General features: G+C 40.2%; 2 protein-coding genes across 2 annotated transcripts in view; both read left to right on the forward strand.

The window, feature by feature from the left end:
* The window catches only part of ptpra (protein tyrosine phosphatase receptor type A), a 28,522-nt gene extending 13,408 nt beyond the window's left edge, over positions 1–15,114 (forward strand). Inside the window, exons 5-22 of the mRNA XM_035151827.2 lie at positions 2,922–3,021; positions 3,347–3,420; positions 3,901–4,037; positions 5,149–5,239; positions 5,508–5,584; positions 5,701–5,737; positions 5,877–5,974; positions 7,143–7,262; positions 7,483–7,649; positions 7,739–7,874; positions 7,976–8,125; positions 8,255–8,348; positions 8,511–8,587; positions 8,719–8,853; positions 10,239–10,364; positions 10,495–10,646; positions 11,047–11,182; positions 11,526–15,114. Of these exons, the coding sequence (XP_035007718.1) occupies positions 2,922–3,021; positions 3,347–3,420; positions 3,901–4,037; positions 5,149–5,239; positions 5,508–5,584; positions 5,701–5,737; positions 5,877–5,974; positions 7,143–7,262; positions 7,483–7,649; positions 7,739–7,874; positions 7,976–8,125; positions 8,255–8,348; positions 8,511–8,587; positions 8,719–8,853; positions 10,239–10,364; positions 10,495–10,646; positions 11,047–11,182; positions 11,526–11,600 (1,982 nt within the window). The 3' untranslated portion in view covers positions 11,601–15,114. The remainder of the gene's footprint in view (positions 1–2,921; positions 3,022–3,346; positions 3,421–3,900; positions 4,038–5,148; positions 5,240–5,507; positions 5,585–5,700; positions 5,738–5,876; positions 5,975–7,142; positions 7,263–7,482; positions 7,650–7,738; positions 7,875–7,975; positions 8,126–8,254; positions 8,349–8,510; positions 8,588–8,718; positions 8,854–10,238; positions 10,365–10,494; positions 10,647–11,046; positions 11,183–11,525) is intronic.
* Positions 15,115–17,537: 2,423 nt separating this feature from the next.
* On the forward strand, positions 17,538–20,341 carry gnrh2 (gonadotropin-releasing hormone 2). Its single transcript, XM_035152279.1, has 4 exons — positions 17,538–17,653; positions 18,063–18,208; positions 18,337–18,420; positions 20,149–20,341. The coding sequence occupies exons 2-4, from the start codon at positions 18,074–18,076 to the stop codon at positions 20,185–20,187; spliced, it is 258 nt and encodes an 85-aa protein (XP_035008170.1). The 5' UTR covers positions 17,538–17,653; positions 18,063–18,073; the 3' UTR covers positions 20,188–20,341.

Raw genomic sequence — 20,341 nt, forward strand, 5'->3', positions numbered from 1 at the left:
AGAGATTCTATAATCATGATGCAGATGAGATGATGAGATTCTTCTTTGTTATTCACATTTGATTGTATCCATGGCTGTCTAGTAAGTTGCTTCAGTTCCATCATCTTAAAACTTATCCAACATGTTATATATGACTGTCTGAGGCTTTTGCTGCTTTGGCCTCATTATAAAGGTCCCTTTTAAAGTGTTCCTCCTGCTGATCTAAATGGATGTTGGCTGCAGTCAGCCCTTCTACTTGTCATCAGATCACTTGACACATTTTAAGCTTCATCAGAATAACTCGCATAACATATTCATGGTATATGCTTTTATTTTTTGGTTCCGTGTATTTGTGTTATTCATGTAGGCCAGAAACGCAGTAGCAACAGCTCGGAAAAAGCAAGTGAGCTCTCTGTTCAAGAGCCGACCTTTAATATTTTAGATAGTTGAACATTTTTCTGCTTTTAGACTCCGACGCAGCTGTTTGGGAAATATCCTTACATGACACACCTGTCTCAGACCAGTCATCCACACGAACCACCAAAACTGGACGACCAAGGCACTGTCAGAAGTGTCTGTGATTTTAATGTAAAAGCAAAGAGTCCTGTGTATATTCATTTTATGAAATGCTCCCTTTGATGTATTCAAGGAAGTACTCATTTGAAATGAGATTTTAATCCTTAACTTTTATCAGCTTTGACTCTGTGCAGATGATCCCGGTTATATCCTTGTAAGTGAAACATGACTCCCCCACCATTTTCTTTTACATTAATTATTCACATGACATGATTATAGAGAGACACACAAATCACTATCAAATGTCACTCATTGATTTTGAAGATGTTTTTTTAATTATGGTATGTTAGGTATGTTCTGAATGATCTTGGAGAGGGTCACTGGTTCTGGTATAGAACCACTGAGAGAGAGAGAGAGAGTATCTGGGAGTTTTTGATAAGCATCCACACTTCTGGTCAACATAAATGCAACAGATGTTGCTGAGCTGCACTATATGGTATTTCTATTATATAACGTAATCACTCTGGGTTTGTAGGTGTTATGTAATTGCTCTATTGTCTCTCTCTGGATGTCTGTGGGCCTTGTGTGTGGAGAGCTGTGAGCAGTACGAGATGGCATCACATCAGTCAGGCCTGTGTCACTTCCACATGATGCCCACAGCCCGTTGTTGTCCCGCTCTGTTCAATGTACACCTTGTCCCAGGGAGAACACTGAAAAGTCCTGGGAACTGGGCATGAAAATGCAACACATCTGGGCAGCGTTCCAACCCCCCACACACACACACACACACACACACACACACACACACACACACACACACTCCTGAAAGCGCATATGGAGCATGAAGTCAAATGATGCATTCTTTGCAGCATATTTTTGTCTGCAGTGTTTAGGGCTCTCTTGAATTTTGAGTCGACCCGTGGAACAGCTGATTTTGTCATTGCTTTGTCACCGGCACCATGCAGGTTTCTAGAAACACCTCTCCTTTTGTTGTGGCCTAACGTGTCTTACAGTCCGCTCATCAGCACACAAACGGCATCCAGGTTTTTTTTGTGCGAACACCAAACTCCCGTTGTTGTTCAAATCCCGTGTCTTTTGTGCGAATGGCAGCAGTGAAATGTCACCAGGAAGACTATTGGACTGCCTTTAACCAGCGGCTCATGCACGTGGTGGAAACATATACAAATTGGTCAGCCATTGTAATCTACAGCATGCAGCATAAGAATAGATAACTCGGCCTGTTTAATGTCTAATTTCTACAGTTAAGCCTGTGTGAACACAATCCGTTACCGGCATCACATTAGAGCCCCAATCTCTCAGGATCAGGAAAGTGTTTTAACATGTTCACTCTGATTAAGTTGTGTAGAATTCTCAGCAAAACGTCTGAAATGTTTAAGTGCTTTATTCGATCCTTCTCTGGCTGCTGTCATCTCGGGCATGAGCAGATGCAGAAGCTCGAAGGTCAACCCTCTCGGTTAAACTGTGATTTATCTGCTCACTCCAAAAGGACAGCCTGTTGCACTCTCCATTTGTGTTTGTGTGCGTTTTCCCCTCTGAAAGCCACTGAAATATTAACGTGGACAACCATTATCGAAAAGAAACATACAGGCTGGTGTTGAAAGAGGCAGAGGTCACCTCAACACTATGGGTTTTTGCTACCAACATTTGATCATTTTAACAAGATGCAAATCTGATATAGATAAACATTTGGATGGAGCCAAAATGAGAAAAATAGCAACAGGAACTATTCTGATTAATTCCAATATTTACAAATTCAAACATTTAATCTAATCTGTTTAATTTAATGTGTTTAAACATTTCTTGGCTTGACAAATCCGTTTTCGTTCAGACACACATAAAGTTGGTATCAGTCTTCTTATCTCATCCTCTGCCAGAAAGTGAACGTATTTTCCATAATGGTTAGGAATTTTTGAAATGTTCTCACCACGGTTGTATATTTTGTAGATTTCATTGCCTTCTATAATTGTGAATTGAGCTGGTTATGGGAATTCTGGTCAAATGTATCAAATCATCTTGGGTTTTGAGACGTAATGGTTTTCATTTCTCACAATTTTCTGACATTTCTTTGAACAAAGAATGAAAGAATTAATTTGCGGATATGACATGGACTGTTTATTTCCAGCCTTAGAACTAATCTAGTTTGGGTAAAAATCCCTCTTCTATGTTGTGCATAACATATTTGTTTAATCTTAAAATTGTCTTGACAAAACATCCACATTTTACATAAAACACCCCCAGTTTATGTGGAAAACTGTAACATGAGACTAATTTGATAATGGCAATGGAATTTGGCTTCAGCTCCAGAAGTATTCAGACACATTTTCAATAGTCTTTACATTCTTTCTATTGTTTTGGTGAATCATACAAATCATATTTAATCTTTTATCTTTCCGTCTCTGGTATAGACAACAACCAGTCAGATGACATGCCGATCATCGCCGTGATGGTGGCCCTGTCCTCCCTGCTGGTCATCATCTTCATCATCATCATCCTCTACATGCTCAGGTGGGTGATGCACTGTCGATGGTCATTATACAAGATCTGCCAGAGACCTGTGGGGAAGGGCCCAAGGTGCTGCCGTTACCATGGCAAAGACTGATTGGCATTCTGCTGTGAGGCTGAAGCTCTCTCTCTCTCTCTCTCTGTGTGTGTGTGTGTGTGTGTGTGTGTGTGTGTGTGTGTGTGTGTGTGTGTGTGTGTGTGTGTGTGTGTGTGTGTGTGTGTGTGTGTGTGTGTGTGTGTGTGTGTGTGTGTGTGTGTGTGTGTGTGTGTGTGTGAGGCAGTGTGTGAATCTCTGTGTATTAATATGCACTTTGATCTTGATTGACAGGTTTAAGAAGTACAAGCAGGCAGGAAGCCATTCAAATTCCTTCAGACTGACCAATGGTAGATCGGATGATACAGGTAAACGAGTTAAATGTGCATTATTTTGTGTCTGTGTGTTTGTATGCTTTGTATTTGTCAGCAGATGTGCTGCATCCTCACAGAACAGTCATTTATTTGTAGTACGTTGGATCAGCTGATATAAACCTCCAGCCTGAGCAAACCTGTTTCTTTCGTTTATTTTCTGATAAGACTTGATTGATCTTGTTTTCCTAACGATAACATACCACTGGTTGACTGTTGGCAGGAAGCTTTTGTTCACTGTGATTACCTAACCCACAAGGCAGCAGTGTGTTTCCTCGTGTTACAACGTTGACTCACATCGCCCTCTGGTGGGCATCTTTAAGAACGACAGTGAAAGATGAAGTCAGTGTTTCCCGATGAGAGATGGTTCCAGTTCTCATGTTCTTACCCCATCTCCTGTGTCTTTATCTCCTCCCGTTCCTTCCCTTCTCTCCTCACTCCTCACTCCTCCTCCATCCTTCCTGCTCGCCGGCTCAGAGCTCCAGACTGTCCCGCTATTGGCCCGTTCGCCCAGCACCAACAGGAAGTACCCACCGCTTCCTGTTGACAAGCTGGAGGAAGAAATGAATCGTCGCATGGCTGATGACAACAAACTCTTCAGGGAGGAGTTTAATGTACGGCACACTGGAGCACACACCCTCTGATACTGTACTGTAGCACAAGTGTCACTTGCACCCTAGAGAAGTGCTTCTGTACATCAGGCATGTGAAAATATTATGAAGGTTATCTGATATCAGATTACCCAGATTAGATTATGATTTGATTAATAAATCCACATATTTTTAATAGGATAAAATGAAACAACTACAAGATAAATGGCTAGTTAACAGAGTATTTAAAATAATGAGCTATTGTACAGATGTATAAACAGGTATAATAGTTAAAAGTAATGCACAAAAAGTTAAAATAGTTGGCTAAAAGTAATACACCATTGAAATTATTAGGTAGTTAAATTAATGAATAAATAATAGAAATAGTTTACTTAAAAAAGTAATATGTAAAAAGTTTAAATAATAAGCTAAATTGAATGTATAAGTAATTGAAATAGAAGATGTTAAGTCAAACTTTGAAATAATTAGCAAAAGATAAAGGATAACTAAATTAAATACCTATAAAGTAATGATTAAAAAGTTGAAATATATATAAATAGATGAATGAATAGTTGAAATAGCCAGTTGACATCATGACATCATCAGAACAGGTCAAATTAGGCCAGTGATTGATAGTGACCCAGTGAATGATTGTGAACTTATATGTGATGGATATGTGAACTAATAAACTGACAATTCAGTCTTTTGAACTGTAACAACATCCATGTTACATAACAGCCACTTTCAATATAAGCACATGAACAAATAAGAACCATGACGACTGGTGCTGATGACAAGGTTCTTCTGACCGGGAGGGGGGGTACATCAAAGAACAGAGGTCAGGATCCTTTGGCATAAATAGTGCAACTGTTCATACACAAGCTGGTTTGACACGTTCTTACTAATTTGGCTGTTTTGCAGGGGAAAAAACGATATATAGAATGAAACTGAACCAAGACTCAAACCTTCCCATCCAAACATTCACTAAATGAAGGGAACCTCTGAGACACTATTGAGTCTATCTTTGACCTTTATGTGTTAACGTTTGCTACAGCACAAACTTAATTGAGTGAGACTGATATGCATGTGTCTGCTCTCCTCCCTGGTATCTTAATTTCTTTCTTTCTGTGTTTAGGCGCTGCCAGTCTGCCCCATACAGGCCTCGTGTGACGCTGCTTCCAAGGAAGAGAATAAAGAAAAGAACAGATACGTCAACATCCTGCCATGTGAGCAACAACACGTGACGCATTGACACTAACAGACATTGACAATCCAGAAATGAGGGTTTCTGATATATATATGCTGCTAATTCAAGCTTTTACAGTAATACACAGTAAACATCAGATAGTAGACAGACTTAAGTCAGTAATGAGTTTTAAAATACACCATGTGTAATGAAATTCCCTTTCTTAATGTGCTGCTGCACCTCCTCATTTACATTTTCTGTCTCTGCCTCCTGCTGTCTCTCTGCCTATCTCTCTCTCTCTCTCTCAGATGATCACTCGAGGGTGCATCTCTCATCTCTGGAGGGAGTCCCCGACTCTGACTTCATCAACGCCTCCTTTATAAATGTTAGTACAAGTGCAGCACATTTTCCACAAAAGAAACAATTCTGCTCTTAACCCTGGTGGACTCTTATTTCACATCATCCCGACTTCATCTCTCTTTGCCCTCTTGTTGTTTGCAGGGTTACCATGAGAAGAATAAGTTTATTGCAGCTCAAGGTAAGTGTGTGTGTGCGTGTATGCGTGTCGGCAGTGGAGCAGAGAATAAGGTGCTACGTGGATCATTTAATATACAAACTACTTGGTTATTATCTAAACACTTTTCATCTTGATTTGTTGATGTGTCTTGGGCACTCAGGGCCAAAGGAGGAGACGGTAAATGACTACTGGCGAATGATCTGGGAGCAGAACACAGCGACCATTGTCATGGTGACCAACCTGAAGGAGAGAAAGGAGGTAAGAGGAGGGCTAATGTTGATGTTTGTTTTTTCTATGCTGTTGTTAACAACATCATACAAGAGCTTTTAAGGACATCAGTGGTGCAGCAGAGCTCAAAACTCGTGGTTCGAATCAGGTCATCGTTTTTAGTCATGGATTGGATACTTTTTTTCGGATATTTTTCAGCATAACAGAGAGAAAGAGATGACTCTGCTTTTTATTTATTAGAGAACTTAAAGAACAAGTATAACAACAAGGTTAAATGTTTGGATAAAGTAAAAAATGTTTTATTTACTTGTTGAATTTGAGTGCAATTTGAACAATAGTAAATTAAAAACAGTCTTTGTTGTTGTGTCCTCAGTGTTTCCCATTATTTATCTGGCTGTAGCAGCCCACCATACTCTAATTTATCCCACCACAGTTTTACACTTTTCATTATAACATAAGAGAGCTCTATTGATTCATCTGCAGAGCTATTTGCCTCGTGGTCGCTCTGTCTCTCTCGCAAGCTCCCACTATCATCAATTAAGTTTTTACCGTCCACACTGCTCTGTTGTGTGTGAGAAGGAACTATGTGCATTTTAAGGTGCTCCCCTGAACTGCCCCAGAGTGAATCGAATTTGTGCAAAACACTCGTCCTATCTGCTGGTCTCACCACAGATAAATTAGGGGGAGGTTGCGTAAAATGTGTGGCTATTAGGGATGTCACGATACCAAAGATTTTGTAGTCAACATCGATACCATGAAATTTCCACGATTCTCGATACCCAATTTGAAGTAATAAATAAAAAGAAAAGACAATTAACATTATAAAACAGAAAAGTGGCATGTAGGAAAATTATGAGATTTCAGTTATCAGGTATAGATAGAATGACTGTAAGAAAACAGCAGAGGCTGCACACGCACTGTACTAAGACACACACACACACACTCAGAGACACGCATATAAACTCGATTGCAAGGCCCCCATTACACCACTAAAGGACATGTGTTCTTTAGGTGTAGATTATACACACACAGCTGAGTTAGTTAAAGAGTGCACTTTTTTTAACACCCATGTAAATCAGTCCGGGAGGCCCTGGGCAAGCACAACTTGTTTTGACTGTACTCATTCTGTCTAAGATGTAGCAGTATGTTGTTGTTAATTTGGATAAACTCATTTGCACGTTTAATCTTTGTTTTTCAGTGTAAGTGTGCCCAGTACTGGCCGGACCAGGGCTGTTGGACCTATGGGAATATCCGTGTATCTGTAGAAGACTCTATGGTTCTGGTGGACTACACCATCCGCAAGTTCTGCATCCAACAGGTATGATACACCTCTTGTTGATACAGGTACCATGCTAACATTGTTACAGATGTATTTTTAAGCATGAGATTAATACCTAATGTCTTACAGGGGAAAGTGTACAATCATAATCATTTCCAACTCTTCTAGTGTTAATCTAGCACTTGGATTTTCAACATTTTAGTGTTAGTGACATAAATGAAAACCCTCGTGACCATGACCTGGTTTGTTTGTGTTGCAGGTGGGAGATGTGTCTGGGAAAAAGCCCCAGAGGCTCGTCACCCAGTTCCATTTCACCAGCTGGCCAGACTTTGGGGTGCCCTTCACCCCCATTGGCATGCTCAAGTTCCTCAAGAAAGTCAAGAACTGCAACCCCCAGTACGCCGGGCCCATTGTGGTCCATTGTAGGTGAGTGGATCATATATTTTTACCTTGATCTTGCGTCTTTGTCCGAATGCCACACATTACTTACAAGAACTATTCTTCTGTCCTGTCAGTGCGGGTGTGGGGAGGACAGGTACCTTTATTGTGATCGATGCCATGTTGGACATGATGATCGCTGAGAGGAAGGTGGACGTGTTTGGTTTCGTCACCAGGATCAGAGCCCAGCGCTGTCAGATGGTCCAGACTGATGTAAGTCCAATGTCTGCACACTCCACCGCTGCTGAAAATATATCACAACTAAACAAAGTTTTCATTGCAATGATTTTTGGACTTCTCCCTCTCTCCCACAGATGCAGTATGTGTTCATCTTCCAGGCCATGTTAGAGCACTACCTGTACGGAGACACAGAGCTGGAGGTTACGTCTCTGGAGTCCCACTTGGCCAAACTTTACACCCCCTCACCTGGAGCTGGCTGCAGTGGCCTGGAGGCTGAATTCAAGGTGTTTGTTTGTGTTGTTGTTCTCTGCAACTCCTCAGTCATCATACCCTTGCATCAAACCGTTTCACTCCAGTAGGACATGTCACTGTTTTTGAAAAGTGGATTCATATTTAAACCACATTACTTCTAGAAACTGACATCCATCAAGATCCAGAACGACAAGATGAGGACAGGCAACTTGCCCGCCAACATGAAGAAGAACAGAGTCCTGCAGATCATTCCATGTGAGTGATGCAGATGTGGATGTGTGTCGTAGGTTTATACAGTGTTGTGCCCGCAGACAGTCACGTATGCCGTGATGCACATAATGAAATTATAGACTTATAGTCCTTGTGTCCTCAAGCTTCCCTTCAGTCAAGGACAGTGTTTCTCTTTGCTCCCGACAGATGAGTTCAACAGAGTGATCATTCCAGTCAAACGAGGCGAGGAGAACACAGACTACGTCAATTCCTCTTTCATTGATGTGAGTGTAACAGCACCTGGATTAGAGTGGATCGATTCCATTCATTAATGCAAGCAATCCATCAGATGTTGTAAGTCTTCCTCTCACTGTTTATTTTTTTGGAACATACATCCTCCCTCATTTTGGCACAGGGCTACCGTCAGAAGGACTCGTACATGGCGAGCCAGGGCCCCCTGCAGCACACCATGGAGGACTTCTGGAGGATGATCTGGGAGTGGAGAAGTTGCTCCATAGTCATGCTCACTGAGCTGGAGGAGAGAGGGCAGGTATGTGTGTGGGTCCAGGTAGTACTCGTGTTGTGGGGAAATCTGTGTAAATATGTTTCCACAGTCAAATAATGAGGACTTGTCTTCTTTATGGGGACAAAAGCAAGTCCCCAAAATGTAAATCATTAACATTTTAAGTAAGGGTTAGGCAAATAGTAACTATGGTTAAGGTTTGTGTTAGAGATTTTGTAAGTCTCCAGGAAATCAATTTAAATCAATGTAATGTTCTCTTAAGTCATGGAGACATGTGTGTGTATAATGATACATACCACTACTCTTATATATATATATATAACATGATAATAATCTCAACAAAATGATCTTTGATCTTCATGACAGACTTTGGATTAAATATGAATTATAAATATTTATTTATTTATTTATTTATTATTATAAGCACTTGTGTTGTCCAGATCATTCTACAACAAAGAGTAACAGAGTCTCTTTCCCACTACTCAAAAAATCCACCCACTTACATCTGGCTTTTGTCTGCAATGAGAATGGATAAAATTCACAGGTCATTCACTGGTTTAAATAGCTTTGCACTAGACACAGGTTTTTTTATTTTCTGAATGTCAGAAAGGGAAACATGACAACATGCTAATTTCGTCCTTTTCTTTATTTTGGTATTCTAGAAGTTGACGCTGCAACTTTCTCAGTGCAACGTTATATTGCGCATTAAACTAACTTCTGGGCGTTGGGTAAATAGCCATGAATGCTTTTGTGCTTGTTGCACGCGGGCAACAGCGATCTCTTTTTCTTCATATCTTACAAAATGCAACACTGGCAAGACGGGGTGAGGGAGATTCTCTGTCTTCAGTGCGTTTGTGACATCGAACATGAGTCACTAGGGAAAAAACACAGAAAGACAAACTTCTTGGGATTTCTTCAGATATCAATTATCAGATGTAGAGACTTCAACTTCTATGGAACTGGCTTTGTTGCAGAAACCACCGTGCAACAGGACCAACATGAGGATACAGCCTCTCATGGCTATGGTCATATACTCGGTACCCTGTAGTCGATCTAATCCCCACTATGCAAATATGCACTGGAGCCCTCTACTGGTCCTGGACTGTAATATCATACAAACAGTCTCTTCATGAGGCTTCACTAGCAATTGGAAAGGAGTCAATAGCTCTATATAGTGGGGTTACCTGTGTAAACCCACTAACCTTGGTGTAAAATATGTATTAGTTGCAACAAACATGTTGGATTTAATCTTCTTTGTTCATTTAATTTATGATTTAATAAATTTCTCTTTTTAATAGTAATTCTAGAAATCTGGCAAACTAAACATCTCGCATACACATAGTATACGTCTCAAGATTTCCCTGAAATGTTCAGTTGTCATTATTTGACCATCTCCATCTTGTGTCCCACAGGAGAAGTGCGCTCAGTATTGGCCCAGTGATGGAGTAGTGGTCTATGGGGACATTTCCATCGAGCTGAAAAGGGAGGAGGAGAGCGAGAGCTACACGGTGCGTGAACTCCTGGTCACCAACAACAGGGTAAGAAACGAGCAGACTCATAATACAGCTTCTATCACTAATACAGCTTTTTAAAGTGTAAATGAGCCTATACTGATAATATATCAACAATAAACTTTGAAGGGCTTAATATAAAACTCCATATTTCCAGGAGAACAAGGCTCGAGCAGTGCGTCAGTTCCATTTCCATGGCTGGCCAGAAGTGGGCATCCCCACTGACGGAAAAGGCATGATCAATATAATTGCTGCGGTGCAGAAGCAACAGCAGCAGTCTGGCAACCACCCCATCACTGTACACTGCAGGTAACACACACACACACACACACACACACACACACACACACACACACACACACAGCTTCACTGAGCAAGACACTGTTTTAAACTGTGTGTACCAATGTAAGAAAAGAAACAAAATTAAATTAAAAAAAAAAATTGTATTGTTTTTGCACATGAAAATGCTTCTGGCGTTCGGTTGTGTGCGTCTGGGAAATTGTCGCAGCTATTAAATCACAGGAAAAAACATGTCAAAAGAATTGTTCTCGTCTTCCTTGTGACATTTGAACTGCCCCCTGTTGATCTGTTGCTATGCCTCTTCCCTAACATTTACGCTTACAACAAAGCCGTGTGTGTTCATTTTGAACAAGGTTGCTGCACTGTGTGTATACTGAAGTTTACATTTTGGCCGCTTGTGTGTTTACAGTGCTGGTGCTGGCCGGACAGGGACTTTCTGTGCGTTGAGTACAGTCCTGGAGAGGGTGAAGGCAGAGGGCATCCTGGACGTCTTCCAGACAGTCAAGAGCCTCAGACTGCAGAGACCCCACATGGTGCAGACACTGGTGAGGACTCTGAATTTCTACTCATTACTTTTTTAATGTAAAAAATGAATTTAATAGTCTTCAAATATTTCTTAAAGAAAGGAGTTTAATTGTATTTAGGACAGAAATTTAGTCTGAGTACAGGTTGGATATAGTGTAGAGGTTTGGATCCCCCCTGTGGCGTCAGAATGTTTGTAAATGTTTACAAATACAATAATCTTTTCATGTTTTACTGTATATTCTAATGTGTTTCCCTTGAAGTGTTAGACACTGTCATTGCCCATCGGTACTCGAGCTACACCTGTGGGGTTGTAGTGATTTGCTCCAGCTGACGTTGCCGTTTCTCTCACCCCTCGCTCCTCAGGAGCAGTACGAATTCTGCTACAAAGTGGTCCAGGAGTATATCGATGCCTTCTCTGACTACGCCAACTTCAAGTAGGGACATGGAGGCATAGAGGAATGGATCAGAACAGGCACCAGAACCGACACCCACATACATTACCAAGCAGAGAACTCCATATTCCCATCTGATGGATTCAAAACAACGGAAAAAAAGCAGACTGATCACAACTTGATCTGATGATGGGATGAACTGCCCGGAGGAAAAGGGAACAGACATCTCTGCCCGGAGGACAGGGCGGTGCAGTCGGACAGAGAAATTAACTGAGATGCCTTCTTGAATATTTTGTAATATTGGTCTTGTCAATACAGCCCTTCACCCCTATTTCCTTACCGCCCACTCTCCACCCCACCCCACCCCACATGTATATATACTTACTGTGTTGCATCTTATTACTTTGGTTTCAGACACAGTTTTGAGTTTGGCTGCATTTTTGGGTGGCACCTGTAATGTATTTTATTGGTATATATATAAATATATATAAATATATATGAATATAAATCGGATGCTTTTGAGGCTAATGTAAAAAAAAATCCAGAGTCAAGGTAATGATGTTTGGATTGTTTCTTTATAGGGACTGAGACTTAAGACGTTTTTTGGCGTTGCCTGAGCCGCGCTGTAGCGACGTGTGGTAGACAAACTGTGGATTGTTTTCACTCCCACACAATCTCACACACACACACACACACACTCACACACACACACACAGTTGGAGCCATTTTTCTTCACACACAGAATTCGATGCATTTACTCAACAAAAGCATTTTTCAGTCGACTTACAAGATGAGATCAGAATCTCTGTGGCGTAGCGCAAAGTCTCAGGTCGACACACACACACACACACACTTGATACCAAGAGCATTCATATTTTTGGAGCATTAGCATGTAACGTGTGTGTATGTGTGTGTTTGTTGGAGCTGAAGCATAAGCTGGCAGCGAGGACACTGTGTGTTTTCACATCACTGTCTTCTCTCCACCGAGTGCCAAAGTCTCTCACTCCCTTGGTTTTGCAGCTCTGGAGTCTTGAGAGACTTAACCAAACATTATAAGTGCAACCAACACATTCCTGGACTGTTACAGGAAAGTAGGAAATAATAGATCTGTTTTATTTTTGCCCCGTTCAGTAAAGAAATATGAGTGAGAAGAATCGGTCAAACCTTTTAAACGAGTTATATTTGACTTTACGGTCTGTTACAGTATCAGCAGCGATGTTGATCACGTTGACAAGCCAAACAGCACAGTCACAACTAAATCCACTATTGCATCACAGAAATCATCAAATATTCTATACCCAGCATATTTCTTTTCCTTGTTTACAGACACACGTCAGTATTTCTTGTAGATCGTATTGATGCATTTCTTTTCTTTATGGGCTTCCTTTAGGTCTGCCTGAATTAACTGTCTCTTTTTTTCTTTTATATATCGGCTTCACATCACTGCGCTGTACCGATTTTCTTGTATTTCCCACCATGAACACTGATGCCGGCGAATGTTTCCTTTTATTCAAATGCTGTTTCTAAGGTTTCTCTCAAAGATGGATGCGTTGTTACTTTTAATAGTGGAGGTGTGACATGTGACGTTTGCAATGATTCCTTTTTTTTTAAATGCCTGGGCTCGAACTACGGCGGATTTTTTTTCTTCTAAATTGAGGCCATGCCCTTTATGATTGTATAATGAAAGATGAATGATGTCAGTCAAACGCAGGGCTTCAGGTCAGTCCTAATTTCCACTCGGTCAGCTCAGGAAATGACAAAACTGAAATCTACAAACTGAATAAATTGAGCCCGAGCTCATCTCCGAGGCTGACCCGCGTTCAAATGGTTTCATCTCTCGCCGCAGGAGTCTCCAGATATCACGCCTCTCTCAGATTTTAATGCTGTGATTTTAAACAATTCTATTTCTTTTTAGGAGTTTTCAAGATATTTCAATCTTTCTAATGTAGATTTTAACTGAGAATAGCCCCATTCTTTTAGAAACTTTACGTAACACTCACACGCAAACAATCTAAATTACACTAACACGCCCCGTTACTCGTATTGAAAGAAGGAGCACAATCAGATTTAATTTATTGAGAGTGGACGTCATGAAATGTACATGCTGAATTGATTGTCTGAACACTCATGCACTATTTTGCACCAAAAGCAAAGCCCTTAAATGTACAGAACCAAATGAGGTCAGAAAGGTCAGACGGAACATTTAGCCTTGATATTGAAACATGGGAAATCTATTTGAACTCTTGAAGCTCTTTCAGGTCCCCGCGCCCCGGGTCGAGCCTCCTGCGAGGGCCCCTGCACGGACGTTTAGTAGCAGATCTTTCTAATTGACCAGTCACTGAAATTGTTGGCTGTTTGTCCATCATCATCATTTCAGGTCTTGTTTCATTCCAAAGCATCACAAGTGCCCGCACTATTAATTAGGTGCCATTGTTCATCGTGTATTTTGTTTGTCACTTACTGCGTCTTTAAGAAGAGGGGATTGTTTGGCTGTTCTCTCTCTCTCTCTCTCTCTGTGCTTAAATTATATGGGTTTATTGTGTGTATTTGGATCTTGTGTTCACCGTCTTTCCGTAGTTCAACAACAAGACAATTTGCCAACCCTCGAGATCCACTATTTTGCGATTATAGAGAACTTTAAAAAAGTGCCTCACTGTAATTATATTCCTACGTTATGTAGTGGAACCATTGGGCTGTACTATTATCGCCTGTAGATCAATGGCAAACCTTTATATTTGATTAATTGATAAGAGTCAAAACCAAAACTGGGTCAGTCATCCTTTTCTTTGACATTCCCTAGATTCCTTGATTGTGCAGATGAAACAAAAAAAATTGAGGTCACTTTTTTTAATATCAAACTTCTTGATTTAATGGCTTCATCTCATTCCATATCACTCGAACATGGGATCCACGATAAGTAATCAATTGTGGGTAACCAAATGTTGAACAAAAAGTCATACGATTCCCCCCAAAACAAATTTAAAGTAGCAGTTTTGATGCATTTCACCTCCCTTTACTCCTGGAGCTTTGGCCCAGTGGAGCATGTTGAATTCCCTCTACAGGGAGTCCCGAGGAAGACGAGGCTCCAGCGTCCCTCTTCTTCTCTCCACCTTTATATGTCCCTTGTCTTTACTCACCGCTCTCCTCTCATCGCTATATTTCCCTCACTTGGACCATTCGTTCCCAGTGGTCACTGCCCACTCCCTTTTGTATATAAAGTAAGGTTATTTATATTTCATTCCTGTCTGCTGCCTTGCTTCTTTTCTTTTCTTCTCCCCCTTCTTCTTTTCTTTTTTAAGATGTATATTGAACTGTATTGGGACCATTTTGAAATGTATTAGAGATGTTTCGTTTTGGCCATTTTTAATTTGGTATAATTGTCTTAAGCAAATCCTTTTTTTTTTTTTATTTGCCTGTTTGTTTCTAGTGTTTTGTTATTCAACATTTGAATATATGTATATATAATTATATATATGATAAAATTATATATAATTATATAATGCCGAATGGCCTTTCTAAGCAAGATACTGTTCAAACCTAATAAAGTGCTTGAGATTTTAGCTTTTTTCTGCATTAATCGTCTTTTAAACACAAAGGTGCAGTTGTGTCATGTGTCAGTCGACTCTAACGCAATCATGTGTTGTGTCGATGCTCATTACGTCTCAATGATGACTGATGGTGCAGTGGTGCAAAATAACTGCCGATCGTTCATGCAGCTTATAGATCAGTAGCCTGTCCTCTTGAGTGTTGCTCCTGAAGGGTCTTCAATCAGCCGTTAACCCCTCACCCCCAATCAAATACTAATGTGCTTTTTGCACCAATCAATTTTTAATCTGGTGAATTGTTGTAGAATAAAGTGAAAGAACCAGTGAACATTGATACTCGGAATGTCAGGACACATGTTATATTTATTGTTGTGTCACTACTGACTGGATCTGGTGTTTCTCAGTGTTGTTACACCTTCTGTGGTCGCTGTAACAGTTGAGCCTCTCGGTTGAGCAGTGGTCCACTAATCATTGATTCTAGATGGAAAGATATTAGTACAATTATAAGAAATGCAATGAATTCTACTTGGATTATGTATTGTATCTGTAACACAAGATGTGCAGGTCCACGTTGAGCTGGTCAGGAAGGGGTTTAATGCTGCGAGCAACAGCAAGAGATGCAGAGAAATGTTTTTGTAATTTTACAACTTAAAAACTCTTTAAATAAATTATGTAAAGGCTTTAGAGTATCTACAACATGCGAGTACAAGAACAGCTTTGTCAACTTCAACTTCTCCTTAAGATTAGATAAACTTTATTGATTCCACGCTGGGGAAAGTCACTCGTTACAGCAGACATGAAAGTATAAATAGAATAAAATATATATATATTTTTTTTATTAAAAACAGATTATTTACATAAATATACACCTTTCACTACAGATGGAAATATTTGTAGATGAATGAACTTAAGTAAAGTGCAGTGGCAACAGTAGATACTTACACTTACAATAAGTATTTCCATTTCAGTAAATCACCAACATTAATGCACTGTTTGGGGAATATTGTACTTTTTATTGTACTATATTGATCTGAAAGGTTTGGTTATTGTTACTTTGCAGATTATGATTTAACACACAAAAATATACCTCTATATAAAATATGATGCACTGTTATAAATGAAACTACCCAAATTTCCACCTTTGCTAACAACACAATTATAATGCTACACATACAACAGTAATATGAGTAATGACCAAATAATAAAACCTATAAAATCACAACACTCAAATGAGACACTTTTATTCTTTATGAGAACATTCTACTAATAATATTTACATAATTTTGGTCAATATATTTTCAATGCAGGAACTTTCTCTTAATCCCATTACAATTCACTATTACTACTTTTAGTTAAGCAAATGATCTGAAGACTTCTTCCTTCACTGCCTGCTGTCACCTTAAACCAGAGCTATAGCTATAATATTGTAGCTATAATAAAAGTAAAATAAAGGGATTCTAAAAATCTCTTGAAGTAAATCAAACCAAATCAGCTGCTCCATCTGGAACAAAGCAATATAGGCACACAGCTGCCCTGACAACACTGACCGGCACGTCTGAGAGCAGGGATCACGTCTCCTTGGAGACACATCTTGGAGTCATCTTCCTTCGGACCAATCCAGTGCCTGAGCTGGCAAATCAACTGAATCAACAGCCATGTGTCACACTGTCTGTCACTTCCTGTGTCAGAACCGGCTCTGCATCTAAAACTCTGTAAACATGCCTCCTCTGATTGGGAGAGTCATCATGAATCCACGCTGTTTGCCCTGACTGAGGGGTCAGCGGGGTCACAGAGAGGGTGTGCGACGGGTCACTGTGGGTCCAAACAGGAGGGGGGAAAAGAGGAAATGGGATCAATGCTGTCGTTTGTTCTGAGAAATAAATCGAATTACTCTCACTCAAACATATTTGTCAACCAAGGCCACGTCTACAGAGGCTGAAAGTTCAGAGTTTTTGTGTTTGAGCTCAGGAACAAAATATAATATCAAGCATTTTTGAACTATTGTGGTGCACTAGTTATGTTTGAGTTCCTCACACCTCCAATTGAAACTTGAAACCTGATGCCATGAGGGTCCTTTCTGAGACCCTCTCCTGGGTTTAAATAATCCTGGACGTCACCATGTTAGTTCATCTACTGACCCACATCTGTTGTTATTCAGCCAGAGTGACAGTATTCGAAGGTGCACATCAGTGATGCATGTGAGCAGGTGAGCCTCCCAGGGGCGTCAGTGGTGTTTGCAGGTGCTGATTGGAATTGGCCAGGTCTTCTGTGTGTCCTGTCCCCAGCGTGTTGCTCATTTCACCGCCGGGAACAGAGGGGTCACAGGTGTCAGTGATGGGCGGGACACGTATGGAGTGACAGCAGAGATGTGTGTTGGGTGGGGGGCTTTAGACTGGTACATATAGTGAGGAGCGAAGAGATCCCTTACAGAATTACACCTGTGAACCTGTGAGACATCTTCCGCCCTTGACTGACTGCAGGACGAGCAGAGGGAGCCTCTGGAGGGACGTCAAGGGACGACTGTGGTGATAAAGTTGTGAGAGTTGGCACTGAGGTAAGGACACTTTACTCTCACCTGTTTGTAAATCTGCTGTTCTGTCAAAGACGAATGAGAATATTAGAATTATTGTCACAGTGAATATTAGTGGAGACCCATTAATGTTATCATTATTATTACCAGGAAGTACAATAAACTGACTTCAGGTTTGATCATTACACGATAGTTAAATTAAGTTTAGAAAAGTTTGCAAAAGAGTATTTAAACTTATTACTTGTCTTGATATCATCATAAAATACATCACAGCTCCCTGGTAACAACCACCTGCAGTAAAGTCTATTGTGTTGAGCTTTTATCACACTGTAGTGGGTATTTAAACATTATGGACTATATTAAGACTTAAACTTTCTTTTCTAAAACTAGACTCTAGAGGGTCAGGCCTCTGAACGTGTGTGTTTACCCACAGGTAGAATTATCATGTGTGCATCTCGGCTGGTTCTGCTGATGGGGCTGCTTCTCTGTGTGGGGGCTCAGCTGTCCAGCGGCCAGCACTGGTCCCATGGTTGGTACCCGGGAGGCAAGAGGGAGCTGGACTCTTTTGGCACATCAGAGGTCAGGACTACTGTTTCTCTGTGAGCGTGTGTGTGTGTGTGTGTGTCTGTGTGCAGCCTTCTCTCTTTGGTTGAATATTTTCTAGTGAGGATGGAGAAACTCTTCACCTCTTTTGTTCCCCCCCCCAGATTTCAGAGGAGATAAAGCTGTGTGAGGCCGGGGAATGCAGCTACTTGAGACCCCAGAGGAGGAACATTCTCAGGAACATTCTTGTAAGTGAAGTAACCACTAACCCTAATGTCCCGCTGTAATCACAGGAACTTCATACAGGTAACCAGTAGAGAGAACATCATCTGATCAACAGTTACAGGTTCAGTGTGTAAGATTAAGGGAAAAGGGATCTATTGGCAGAAATTGAATATAAAATAATCCTAGTGATGTTTTCAAATGTGTGTTTCATCTAAATTATACAAATTGTTGTTTTCTTTATCCTAGAATGGGACCTTTATATTTTAATACTTTAATATTACCTTATTTACATCTGGAGCGAGTCGTCTCTACAGAAGCCGCCATGTTTTTTACATAAGTCCAAACTGGATAAACTAAACACCCTTTGAGTTTTTATGAAAACTGAAGGCTACCACAGGTTCTCTGTCATGTTTGGAAGGGGAGGGTGAGGTGAGGAGTATTCAGCTGCAACATGCAACTTCACCACTAGATGTCACTAAATTATATACACAGAACCTTTAATGTCTCATCCAGCAAATAAAAATCCACTATGACACTGAGACTCAGATTATCCTTCTGAGACTCATATGTTTATAAGTCATTGTAAGAAGATGATATGAAATGAGAAGAAATAATGCATGACTTGTTGTCTCTTGAATCTCTGTGCAGTAAGTCTACTTGTTTGTTTGTTTTGCATTGTCATTGTTACCTTAACTTGTTGTGAGGTGCAAGAGCTCAGCTGTAGAACTTATAGAAAAATTGTTCCCTGATTTTAGCTCCTTCTGTCTATCTCCAGAAAAACAACACAAAGGCAGTATGTGTCATTCTGAAGAACTGAAGATATAATGTTGCGATTTCTACACAAATGCGAAGCACAGGGCATATCCCTCTGACACTCAGTAACCTCTCATAGGGTTTCATGATCAGCCTCTCACTTTATAGGCAACAGAGAAATGTTCTCATGAAACATTGTCTATGAATTTGAAAGACTGGCTCTCAACATTAGGCCTGTTAAAAGGAGTTTATATTCATTAGTTACTGTACTTAAGTACATTTTTCTTCAAATTTGCTTAAGTAAATAGATTGTCTTATATAAAGGTCACATACCTGAACAGTAATAAAGCAAAAGCAGTTTTGTTTCACATGAAATATTGACTATAAAATCTTCATTAAAGATATACGAGGTACACAAATTTTTCTAACTTAACTGTGCACCATAGACTGTTTATAAAAAGCTCTGCACACAAACAATAAAAAGTGACAGTATATTGTAGAACTGTTTGAGGAGGACTCATTAATGACATGGAATAAATCTGAAGTAGCTTCAGAGCGTTAACACAGACCAAGCAAACAGCCCATTCCAAACAGAATGGGCACTTCACTAGTTAGAGACAAACAGTTTGGGTCATTTGTGTGGAAGTCAGAATTATGGTTTATGCTACGGACAAAGTTCTTGTTCAGGGGCTTAGGCAGAACAAAAATATATCAGTTTAAAATCAAGACTTGTAACAAATAATATTAGTCTCATATCTGCCCTTTTGATATAAAGTTTAAGCGAGCATGATAGTAAGCTTAGCCTAAAGACTAAAATCTACTACATCTGTATGTTAAGTGTGTTTCCCAAAGTGATGAATGATTCCTTGAAGGTGCTGAGTCATGACATGATTCCCCACATTCAACGAGCCACAATAACAAAAGGCTCTACTTTATAACACACCTGCATGTGTCTGCCAACCTACCGCGAGTTTTAACTCAAATATCTCTCTCCACAGTTGGATGCTTTGGCCAGAGAGCTCCAGAAGAGAAAGTGACAGTTTCCCACAATGCACTGCTTTTCTACCTGGTGACCTCTTCATCAGTGTATTCGTCTTGTCGTGGAACTTTAGGTTGATCCTCTGATCTTGTATATTTGTCAGTAAATTTGTTTTCCAGCTTCACATTGATTTTACTTGTTAAAATGATAAT

The sequence above is a fragment of the Hippoglossus stenolepis genome, chromosome 3 (genome assembly GCF_022539355.2).
Source record: "Hippoglossus stenolepis isolate QCI-W04-F060 chromosome 3, HSTE1.2, whole genome shotgun sequence".
In the NCBI taxonomy this organism is placed as follows: domain Eukaryota; kingdom Metazoa; phylum Chordata; class Actinopteri; order Pleuronectiformes; family Pleuronectidae; genus Hippoglossus; species Hippoglossus stenolepis.

Excerpts from the sequence above, each read along its gene's own strand:
- gnrh2 (XM_035152279.1), top strand. The coding sequence starts at position 18,074 with ATGTGTGCATCTCGGCTGGTTCTGCTGATGGGGCTGCTTCTCTGTGTG. Across the intron at positions 18,209-18,336 it reads ACTCTTTTGGCACATCAGAG|ATTTCAGAGGAGATAAAGCT; the intron begins GTCAGGACTACT and ends TCCCCCCCCCAG. Across the intron at positions 18,421-20,148 it reads ACATTCTCAGGAACATTCTT|TTGGATGCTTTGGCCAGAGA; the intron begins GTAAGTGAAGTA and ends CTCTCTCCACAG.